Source organism: Melospiza melodia, chromosome 10 (genome assembly GCF_035770615.1).
Source record: "Melospiza melodia melodia isolate bMelMel2 chromosome 10, bMelMel2.pri, whole genome shotgun sequence".
Classification (NCBI taxonomy): domain Eukaryota; kingdom Metazoa; phylum Chordata; class Aves; order Passeriformes; family Passerellidae; genus Melospiza; species Melospiza melodia.
In genome coordinates, this window is record NC_086203.1 from 27938215 (window position 1) to 27950481 (window position 12267).

At 44.9% G+C, this 12267-nt stretch overlaps 1 protein-coding gene across 1 annotated transcript in view; it reads right to left on the bottom strand.

The window, feature by feature from the left end:
- Positions 1-3822: 3822 nt before the first annotated feature.
- SHQ1 (SHQ1, H/ACA ribonucleoprotein assembly factor) overlaps positions 3823-12267 on the bottom strand; it is a 38096-nt gene continuing 29651 nt past the window's right edge. The window contains exon 12 of the mRNA XM_063165028.1: positions 3823-4990. Within this exon, the coding sequence (XP_063021098.1) occupies positions 4342-4990 (649 nt within the window). The 3' untranslated portion in view covers positions 3823-4341. The remainder of the gene's footprint in view (positions 4991-12267) is intronic.

Below are 12267 nucleotides of genomic sequence, written 5' to 3' on the forward strand. Positions count from 1 at the left end.
TCCAGACCAAAAGCAAAAGTGGAGGCTGCAAAATACAAAATGCAAACAGCAGCAGTGCCTGCCCTCCCTGGGAAGCCAAGCACACACAGCTGGCTCCTGACTGAAGAAGGAGCTGCTGAAATTCTCCTCCTGTGGCTCCCCAGCTTTGTTTAAGCTCAGTGCTGACTCCCTGCTCCCTGCTCAGCAGCTTCTCTGCTCTGCTCCTTCAGCCCTTGCAGCTCCCACCCCGTGGGAAGCAGGACATGGTGAGCTCCCACCACATCCCAGGGGCAGAATGAGAAAATAAAAAATAATATTAAATAAAATGTGTGGAATTAAAGAGTGTGCTGCAGATGAGCACCCTGTGAGCAGTGATGTTACCCTGTGGAGCAGGGTGACACTCAGGAAGGGGGCTCTGCATGGAGAACAGGGGTACAAGGCAAATCAGTGATGAGTGAGAGAGGGTTTTGCATTTCTGGGCTCTTCTAGGAGGGTGATCCTCCTACCAGGAGGAAATGTTTCCAGGCCTTGCACACAGCCAGGTTTTGCCCTGGGTTATGGATAAAGTCAGCTGTGCCCCTGCCTGAGAAAAGGAGCTGTCCCAGAGAGCCACCAAAGCCCTGTTCAGGGGCTGCTGAGATGCCCTGGGCAGAGGGCTCAGGGTGTTTTATGGAGCTGCTGACACACAGTGGAACAAGCCCAAGCCCAAGCCTTCAGACACATTACATTGTTAGGAGATTTCTGGGATCTAATTTTGGTCAGCTTTGCCAAATTTCCAGGGGTTTGGAGGAGCAGTGATTGCAGCTGGTGTGGGTGAGCACCACAGCTCCCAAGGCACCCATGGCCTCAAGTCACTTGGTTACACAGAAACATATTTAATAATACATCAGAAATTGCAGGTTTTGGCTTCTCACCCTTGCTCTGCACAAGTCAGTAGCAGACCGAGAAATCTCCACTGTCAGATTTGAGTTTTACTCCTTTTTACTCTATTTCTGTGCTCCCCTTGCAGAGTCTGGACCTTCCTGAGTTAGGCCTGGTACCTCTGTGAAACTGGGGAAAATTATTTCATTTAAGTCACTCAACACATCAGCATTAAAGAGAGAGACTGAGCACAGAGCTCCTGGGATCACTGTGGAGTTACATTACCAGACCTTGCTGCTTTCTAGACCTGAAACTTTTTGTCCTTTTCCCTGCTTATCACCTCTCCCACAGAAATGAGCTGCTCTTGGGTCAGAGCTGCCCTTCATGGAGCTCTGCCAACGCCTTACTCCCCACCTAAGGGACACACATCTTGTTTTTGTCTCCAAGCATCCTCACAGTGCCACCAACTGTGCTCAGCTGCTGCTGTGTGCTGCCTTATGATATGAGAAAACATTTAAAGAAATGCAAACCAACTGGTCTGATCTCAGGTCACCAAACTCAGTGTTTGTCAAAGCAGGACTGTTACTTCTCCACAACCTAAGGATGTAAAAATAGCCTGATTTATGGGCACCACAGTACTACAAACCCAGAGCTGTTGTGTCAATGCCAAATCATGCCTCACATGTGCCCACGTAGCAGGAAAAGGGGGAGGAACAGATCCACGAGAGGCTCAGGGAACACTTGGGTGACTCACACAGCTGCCACAGACACGTTTGTTTGTTTGCTGTGAAGGTATAAATGTCATCCACTGCTGAAACGCCTTGGAAGGGCCTGCAGGTTCCCATGGGACACCTCCCTGGTGCCCACCCTGTCCCTGCAGGGCTTGGGCACCCTCTGTGCTCCCTGTGCCCCCGCCCAGGTGCCACCACAGCCGCTCCACATCCATTTTCTTCTCCCAGCTTATCTCCCCCTGGCTCTGGAGTGCATTCTTCCTTATCTTGGAGACAAACGGCCTCCACGGAGAGCTCCGAGCAGCAGAGCCATTTATCTGCCTGACACGTGTTTCCCTGTTTGTTTTCTGCAGCCTTGAGCCACGGGCTGGGCTGTGACAGCGCTCAGCTGTGGCACTGCTGGAGGGTCACCCGGCCCCTTCACTTGGGCCTCTGAATCAATGCCGTGCCCAGATTTATCATTTATTGCACTAAATCAAGTCCAATCGATGCTTTCTCGTTTTGACGTGCAGCAAAGCCCTTACAAGCTTTTCACAAATCTGTTTGGAATCAAGGAAAGCCAGGGGGAAAAAAAAAAAAAAAGATATTTAATCAATTCAGCTCTAATTTTTGATTTGGAGAGAGAGGAAAATGTGGAACTGTTCCCATGAGAAAAAGGAATAAAAATCAAAACCCGCTTCTGTTTAGCTCCTTCTGATGGTTTCCAGCATTTCACTTGTTGCTTTTAACACCTTAAAGTACTGCATGAACAAGAATGTCCCTAAGACATCTCCATCCTTTTCTAGGCAACTTCTGGATGCAAAGGCCTCCTTTTTACATAAATGTGACTTCTTAGGAGTTCTTTTTGTTCTTTTTTTTTTGGTGTGTGTTTGGGTGGTTTGTGTGGTTTTTTGTTGTTGTTGTTGTTTTGTTTTTTGGGGTTTTTTTGTCATTTTTTGGTTTGGTTTGGTTTTCCCGAGTGTTGATACTTCACACACTCAGTAAGCCTCAATTTTGGCTAAACAGTATTAAAGCTCCACTTTTCTTTTGGAAGTGTCTCTGTGCATTCTTTCTGGAGAAGCAAAGCTTCCCTTTGACAGGCACTGCTCCTCCTGACCCTCCACTGTGCTGGGCAGTTCAGCCTCAGGTGGAATTCTGATCACAGAATTTCAGGCAAAAACCTCACACCCTACCCCTACAGAGGTCACTTCAAATTGCCATCAGTCAATCCCTTATCAGCAATCAACACCCCTTATCAGCTCCACAACCAGAAAACAGAGTTTCACACAGATTTCTCCAGCCCCTGGGCAGCTGCAGAAGCTCCTGAGCTCATCCCTGGAATTTGGGGAGAGCAGGACCATTGCTCTTCTCTTCTGAAGTGCATTTCCCCATCCTCTCAGACTTTGGCAGCTCTGGTGTGGATTTTATTGCTGGCATTTAGAAGAATAAGTGCTCCCTGCCACACAGGATGGGAAAGGTTTCTCCCCCAGGGAACAGAGCACAGAGACTGATTAAGAGAGCAGCAGGTATTTAAGAACATAAAAAAATAAAAAATATTGGCAGGTGAGGGCGGCAGCTCTCACTGAGCAGGAGCTGCTGCAGGAACAGAGCTCACCTGCTGGTTTCCAGCAGGGAACAGCACTGGGGAAGACTAAGTCCTTTAGCTTAGGATTTCTGTACAATTTAATAGAAAAAAGGTTGAAAAGTAATCAAAACTTGCTTCTGCAGAGGAGTGAATCAGATGCTCCTGTTGGGTCTGGGCTCCTGCTGAGCCACACCTGGTGGTCCATGCTCCATCTTCCCAAATCCTTCTGCAGAAATTGGCTAACAGAAAAGGAGATGATTGGGAGCAGCCATCTGATTACCCTAACATAAACTGGCTAACAAACTCTGTTAACCTGACTGGGTTATTTCAACATTTTAAAGGCAAAAAAGGATAAATGAGTTGGCCAAAGCTGTGGGCCAGACTAACAAAGCCAGGACTACCCAGGCCAGGTTTGCTCTCAGTCCTGCTCCAAGACCCACAAAGGGTGTTGTTCCTTCACTGGTTAACCCTGCTGTGGTGGAACTGAGAGCATCTGCAGAAAAACATTAAATCATTGGGATTTCTGTTCTTTAAACAGCAACAGAAGTGTCCACACACAGAAACTGCTCAAAAACAGCACAAAAAAAAAAAAAAAAGAGAACACATGACAAAACTGCTGAAAGAGCTTAGGAGGAACTGCAGAAATATAAACTTTATCTCTCACACATGAACGACACAACCATTGGCTCCTGTATAGATGGCATAGAAATTTCCTTTATTTTGTACAAAAAATACAGAATTTATATATTTCAAAATAATTTGGCATCACTATTTAAACTTATAACCATTATTTGAAATGGTTTACTACAAAGCATTTTAAAATAGCTACAATGGCATAAACAAGTTTATCCAAACATAATGAGGACATTTTTCAAGTAAATCCCAACAGCTAGACAAAATTAAAATGAGTCATTTCAGTTTTATTTGATTAGGACATCATTCTATCACTGAATAAGCTTAATGAAAACAGTTTCCTAGAAGTTTATTGAAATTATACATTCTCCCATCAAATATACACTGTTGAATTGGACAAAAATAAAAATTAACTGCGAGAGTATCACACAGTCCTATCAATTCTTTTCAAAGCAGTCTTGTCCTCCAACAAAAAAAGAAAAACATTTTTGTGCAGCACAGGACAGCCTTGGGACAGCTCATTCTAGAACAAGCTGTGAGCTCGTGGGTCACATTGTGCTCCTGCACAGTCCTTTAGTCTTCATCTTCATTTGTGCTGCAGAGAAAAAGCAACGGGTTGGGCTTGGGAGACACCTCCAAGAAATTTCCCTTCCCAGCAGCATCCTCTGAAAATCTGTCAGGCTCGGGTACAGGGTTTCCTTCTTGTTCCTGTGAAATGCAGCCTGCAGTAGCCAATCCTTCAGGCTGCTCTGAAAGTCTCATTGCAGACTGGATTTGCATTTCTAATTCTTCTATCAGTTTTCCAGGAGGAGCCGTAGATGGCAAGGGAACCTTTGATTTCCCACCGCCGACCTCCACGGCCCAAGTGTCCGTGCCCTGCCTCAATCCATTACAGCCAATAAGTGGAGCTGTCCTCTCCTCCTGCAGCGTGCCTTGCAAAGAATTTATTTCCCCATCTTCACTGGTCGAGGACTCCTGCTCATCTGAATCAGAGCCTTCTGTCTCAGATGATGAAGTGCTGCTGGATTCTTCAGAGTCACTTGTCTCCGACTCGGAGCAAAGCAGCTGTTGCTTGGAAACTGTGCCAGCAGCTTTTAACGCCTTCTCTTCCTCCTGCACCAGCACTGCTGCTGCCTCCAGCTCTTCCAGCTCCAGCCCCATCTGGGACTTGCTGAGCGTGGTTTTCTGCAAGGACTCACAGAGTGCAGCCAACTTTTTTGACCTTTAACAAAGAACAAGATATGTTATTGAACCTGACAAGCAGAACCTTCCCATTTGATAACGAGAACACCAATCTCAAACATTTCTTCCGTTTGCTTGGTATGCAAACAACTTTCTTCTGCAGCCCTGATTGTTTTTCCTCCTGTAACATCCACTTTTACAATCAGAAGGATTCCTAATTACAATTATTTAGGGTAACTTTTCCCACAAGGTTAGACAATATCCCACTGAAAGGCTTTGAGGATACCTTCCCGAAAGATCCTGCTGTGGGATGCTTCAGCAGTGCACAGTGAGGGAGGAGAAATTCCCTTTTCAGGTTTGCTGTCTTTAGCAGCACACTCTGCAGCACAGGGCTGGCTGGGTGAAGTTTATGTGCAGCAAAATAATTTTGGTTTCCTACCCTCCCAGACATCTCTGTGAAATGCAGATGAACCAGGAGAACATTCTGATCAGTGATCCAGGCTCCTCCTCTCCCACCCAGCCTGCTCTCCCACGATCACAGGAGATGCTCAGTAACTCTGGCTGCAGATGTACTTCACCCTTCCCCTGGAGTTCAGCTGAAATATAATTCAGCAGGAGTGCAGGACCACTGAGATAGATGCCCCTAATAAAGCAGACACACCACACTGGCTTCAAATCTGTGGTGCAGCCCCATCCATTTCCTCCAGTGCTGGAAGCCAGCACGTGCTTTACCAGGAAAGGGCACCAAGGATTTATAAACAGAGACTGAAATGGAGGGGGCTGAGGGCAGAGGGGAAAACGGGCATAAAACCCCAAACATATATCCTGTGTCTTGTTGTGGAGTTTTGCCTCAGACTATCAATCAGCTTTTCACCACTTCCTGCAGCAGCAGGGCTGCTATAAATCCTGCAGTAACTGACTGGGTTTCATTTCCTCTGCCAGGGCTGTGAACCTGCAAGGCACGACACACTGACACTGGAGCAAGGAGCTGGGGATGTAATACACAGCTCCTGCAAGGCAAAAGCTCAAGTGCTTCTTCTCTCACTTCAATGATTTTAAAGATCTTTATATTCCATTTCCCAGGGGGCATAATTACTCAGTATAACATAGATGCTTCCACTTTTTTTTTTTTTTAGCTCCTAAACGAATTGTAGGGAAATTCAGTGCAGCTTCTTACACGTTTTACAGACAGGGCAACATTTAAATGCTTTAAAAACTTGGAATAAAACACACTAGACCTCCTTAGTTCAACCCACTGACCAGGAAACTGTGAAATAATTTTCCCAGAAGTAAAGAAACAGAAAACAATTAACATTTCTAGAATTTTCAAGTTTAAAGCTAAGAATTAAATGCAACATGATCCTACCAGCCTCTAATAAAAAAGGGGCACAAATTTTTAAAAACTTATTAGAATAATGTTTTCTTTCTAGCAACTTATTTCCATTTTTTTTTGTCAAGGACTTGCATTTTTCTTGAAAAGTTACGGGGGATTTGAGAAGTTGCCAACTTAATTGGGAAGAAATCAAGCATTCTCCCTGCTCCATCAGAAAAGAGAAAGGAAAAGAAGCCAAGTGATGCACTGAGAGGTTCGTGGAGCCCTGCAGGTAGGTGGGACCAGAACAAGTGGCTGCAGGGAAATCTGGGGAGGAGCTGGTTTATACCCCAGGTCACAAGAGTTTACATCCCTTTCAGAAAGCATTTTGCTTTGCTTTTCCAACAGCCTCTTTCCTTCCTCCTAACTGCCTGTGCACGTGCCCTTCCCCTGTGAGAGTGCTCAGACCATGAAGGTTCAATCCCTTTTCCTCCCCTGCTGCTGTCCATGGCCACGGGAGCTGCCAAGGCTGGCTGTGCCCTGCCCCAGCCCTGCTTTGTCCCATTTCATCCCACTGGCACCACGAGCAACCCAGCACACACCCCCTGCCACAACAATCCCCCCAGTTCCCACTGCCTGTCCCAGCCATTCCACTGCTGCCATTATGACAGAAAAGCAATTCTCAAAATCCTGTTTCTCCCCACACTTCCATTGTATCTGTCAATTTCTGTATGTACAATCTATAACTCTATTCTGTAATTTTATTGGGTTTTTTAACTTTTGCCTATTTTTTCTGCCTTTTCATGCCCATTTCCCCTGCTCCAGACTCTCAGTCCTTAAAATCCTCTCCCCCCTACTTCACTATTTCCTTATAATGCAGTTTATATATTAAGATACAGAAATACATCACATAACTGTAGAGAGTATTAAGGAGTTGTATGACATAATGTGCTTTTTTGGCATTAATAAACACTTTGCATTACCTAATGCCAAGTGTTAAGGAAGAAAACACACAGTGATGAACTTGTTTGACTCAACACACATTATGCTACCAAATTCAGAGTGGTCCTGCTGACAGATAAAAGAATGACCTCCCTAAAACAATTAAAACTCTTGGCCACATCAGGTATTTGCTGTCCCTGCTCACTGGATTAGATGGCCTTTAAAGGTCCCTTCCAAGCCCAAATATTCAGACTACAAAAATTCTCATTTCAGTTTTCTCAGTAGGTCAAATGTTTCTTCCCAACTTTCACTCTTCTCATCCAGTCTCCATCAGAATCTACAGATCTCAACTCTTAAATATGAGACAAACTCAAAATTGTCAGCCCTTAACAATTTTATACATAAACCCAAAAAATTCTGCTCCCCAACTCTGCAATCTTGTATTTAAAAAAACCCCAACAAAGAACACCTGAAGAATGGAGTTGTTTCTTTTCTGCCCCTGTGCAAGGGACTAAGAGAATTACAATTAGCCATCAGTTCATCTCCTTTAAGGCAATTATCTAATTTGAAGGAGAACCAAGTTTCAGGAGTGCATTTCACATCAGCCTTAAGAAAAGGTGGCAGCACTCCCTGGACAAAAAACAAGGCAAGCAGAATAAAATCAGCATGGAAATGCTTTCAAAGGGAGACTGTGGGTCTCTGAACTGATGGTTTCCCAAGGTGAAAGATAAGCAACAATTCAGGAAAACAAAAATGAGACACCAGCAATGAGATCTTGTGTATGAGAGACCTGCAGTAAACAGGCCCTGCTGTTTCCAAAACCTTTTGAGTAGTGTTTGAGAGATTAGACAGCAAATACTTTAATTTTTCAAGTATGATTAATGGAATCCATGATTACTTTAAGACATGCTCATTCAGTATGCACATTTGTGGTAATGATATCTTATTATTATGGTAATAGTGTTCTTACATAAACATGCATAATGGGTTTTAAAGGTGCTACACATGATAATTATTAGTTATCACAATGTCAGTTGCTTAAGGAAAATGTTTAATTACAGGTTAAACTGATCAGATGCATGTTTTGTTTAATGCATAGCTTTGAGGAACAGATAAGAGAAGCATCTCGGGGCTTGTCCATGTAGTCTGGAATTAAAATTCCAAGACAGAACTACAGTAATCCTTGTCTAGGCACAGGAGAGTTTCTTCAGGTGCTAGAAGAAGAAAAAAATCTTGTTCTACAGATCTTAGATTATAAAGGAGTGAAACTGGGCTGAAAAGAACAAAGAATCAAAGGAGATTTAGCAAATAAAGGGAGATGGAGAGAACTCTGAGAAAAATAAAAAGAGGATTACGGCAACAGGCAAGGGAGATCATTAGAGGTTTACAGCAAAGGCCACCTGTGGCAGCATGAAGAGAAAAGTTGGTGATGGCACTGACTGCAGGATGGGGACAAGCAGGGTGGGAGCAGAGCAGGACACAGCTCCAGGTAAAGCCAAACTCCAGTTCTGCTTTCTGTTCCAGGGAGTACAGGGAACACAGGATCTGAGGAGGCAAGATAGCTGTTATCTCTGGAACATAGAGCTGTGAGGAAGAAGTCTCACTGCAGACAGACATCAGGGATTTGATTGTTTTCAGGGAAGATTTCACATAAGCTGGAAGACAAAAATCAACCCAGTCACTGACAGTAAAAAACAAATGCAGGACTTGGGTAAGGGGGGTACATCCAGCCACAAAATCCTCTCATTTTTCACCAGTGATGAACAAAAAAAAAATTATGCTTCTGTATACTATGTCCATCAGCTAGCACTATGTGAGGAAAAAGGTTCAAAGAAAGTGTTAATAACTCAGACCTTCCCATCTGCCTGGTACTTCCCTTACATGCAGAACTCTTGTTTTAGCAGTTATGTTAAAAAAGACCAAACAACTCAAAGAGAACTTGAAAATACAAAAATCAGCAATCTGCTCCTCATTCTGAATGATGGTGGTGCCGCATACTCAATCATGGCAGGGGAATTACAGATCTGAAGCACTCTGCAGATGATTTGCAAACATGGGAGTGAGTGTCACTGCCCAGAGCAGCTGTGGCTGCCCCTGGACCCCTGGCAGTGTCCAAGGTCAGGCTGAAAAGGGTTTGGAGCATCCTGGGACAGTATAAGGTGTCCCTGGTTGAAACTGGCTGATCTTTAGGGTCCCTTCCAACCCAAACCATTCCATGGGTCTGTGAAAGATTCACACTGGCAGCACAGCCTCCCAAAGCTGCAGTCAGTAAAATCTGTGGAATGGAAAGCGACTTTTCCTGCACAGGCACAAGCTCCAGCTCGCTTTTGTTTTTGTAAACAATAGAAGGATTATTTCTACTGGCTCATCAATTTGGCTTTGCATTCACAGACGCACACAAACACCCCCTGTTGTGAAGTACTCAGTGTAAACAAGGTGTAAGACACAGCACAACCCAGCCGAGCCTCCCTGGTATCTCCCCTGGCTCATCCTGGCCAAGTGACAGCTCAGAGCTGCCAGGGCACATGGAGCTGCTCCTGGCCTGGCACAGGGCCCTCAGTGTCACAATCACTGACAGCAGCTCTGCTGGCCAGCCTGCTGCTTGAATGGGACCCACCTGCTCTTGAACTAAAAGTGATGCTGCTCACATGTGGATAGGGCCCACTCGGTGCTCCAGTGGGAACCAGTGCTCCACGGTGGCAGGGCTGCCAAGCCCCGTTTCAGAGTGTGAAGCACTTCCATTAATTATCTTTAAGCCTTGCAGGCAAGATAAACAAGTCTCAGAGGCAGCAGAGTCAAGCACGGACGTGCCCGCGGAGCGCACGGGGCTGAGCGCGGCCCTGCAGCTCCTCGGGATCAGCGAAACTTCCCAACAGCACAGCAGCCTCTGTGCCCCTCTGCAGGGCTGCTGTGCCCCTCTGCAGGGCTGCTGTGCCCCTCTGCAGGGCTGCTGACACACTCTCAAAGGGCTGCTGTGCCCCTCTGCAGGGCTGACACACCCTCTGCAGAGCTGCTGTTTAACTTCTCTCCACTCAGCAGGAGCTCTGGACACACAGGATCCATCTCATAGTAAAGCTGCTGCATTAAGCAAAAGGCTCCCCTGTCTGCTGCATCACAAGAGCCTTAATTTTATATCTTTAACACACAAGGAGTTACCAAGTTTAAAGAGAAGGCATCAGGCTATATTTACACCACCTTTCTCCACGAGGCCTGGCAAAACTCAGACTTAGCAGAGAAAGTTTCACAGGCAGCCTCTTTCTTTGATAAAACAGATAAGATATCAAGCAATACAACCAGACCAGTGCCCCCACTTTAAATGTGTTCCAAATTACATACCTGGCAGCACTGCTTACAGTTTCCCACAATTATTCATTTAGCCAGAGGCACTGCAAGTATTAAGACAATTCTAGAGTTAATGTTATCTCAGACATCACCAGATATTATCCCAGAGCCTCAGTAGTTCAGATACAGAGAGTGTGCAAATTTACTATCTGCGAGACATAAATGTCAGTTAAACTATAAGGAAAAATGAAATTTTCTGCCTTGCCACCAGGACTGGTTGAGGACAGGCTGCAATAGGGACATGACTGGTGTTTCTGCAGGGTCTGTCCCTGGTGAACAAAAGGGCACCTGCAAAGGGACAGCTCTCCACATGCTTCAGATGGTCTCATTTTCCCCTGCTCACAGTGGCTCTTGCTGGATTCCATCCATCACTGTCCTCCAGCCCAAGCCTTATCTGCCCACACATCAGGGGTATGAAGAGGCATCGTTCCAGTCTCCAGATAATGCCAGATGAGCTCCCCATGGAACTCTGTCAGGATCCTGGTGTACATTCACATCCCTATGGCAGTAAGTCTGCAGCTCAGGTTCTCTCAAAGCAGAAGGCACAACAAGTTACAGCCAAACACAGAAGCAGAAGTGAGCTCATACAAGAATGACACAGCTGGCAAAGCACCCAACCAGTCCATCAGGAAGAAAATAAATTGTGCTTTGCTCTAAATTCAGATGCAGCTTCTATCTAGTCCCAAACAGCTACTGGAGCAACCAAACTGGTGATTTTTGGGGAAAGCTTGAAGCTGGAAACTGAGATCACACTGATCAGCACGTTCTGACAGCCAGGGGTGGAGGATGAAGCAGAGGAAAGGCACATTCTCAAACACCTGTAACAGAACTTAAACTTCAGGGGTTTAGCCCAAAAGTAGCACAATTCCTTCAGCAAGGCAAATAACAATGAGAAACATCCCTCCACACCTGATGTGCACTTTCAGGCAGCTTGAAAGAAAAAAAAAGACTGAATCCTTATGATACAGAATTGACACACAATTTGATTTTAATAAAATATTCAAGACATGAAAGAGTCTAGGTTTGATCAGGCCTGACTGGTAAGACACAGGAGCAATAATGATGATGGCACTGAATACTAAAGCAGAATTCATTAATGCAGAAACAGCTCCAGTCAACAGGCACAAAATTGCATAAATGGTCCAGCAATGGGGTTAGATCACAAAACCCCTCCAGTTCAGGAGAAGAACCCTTACAAATGGACATTTAGGTGCAATAATAAGAAACTCATCACACTAAAGGCACCATCCACTTGCCCAAACCACTCTTTAAAAAGTCATGGGTTACAAAAGAATTGAGCCTCAGAATCTGCCCAGAGACAAGAGACTAGGGCTCAATTACACTTTTAGAGTGTGTTTTATAGCATCTCACATATTTCACCATTTATTATTTCACTTTCAAGGTTATTTATAATGAGTGCTTCAATTATACACTAGTCAGTGACCTCCAATCATAGTGAATTAGCTTTGAAAAAGCAAGTTCAGGATCAGGGAACAAAAATACTCCAAAGGAAGTTCTGAAGGAAATTCAGAGCAGAAAATAATCTGGGTAAGTATTAATAGTGCCACCCACTTTGCCTGTCATGCACACTGCTGTATTACAGACCATGACAACAACTAACTTTACACAGTTTTTGCTGTTGAAGTACCTTACTACAGACTTTTACCCCAATTCCCCACAAGTTTGGGCAATCTGTGCACAGATTTTATTTCATCCAGATC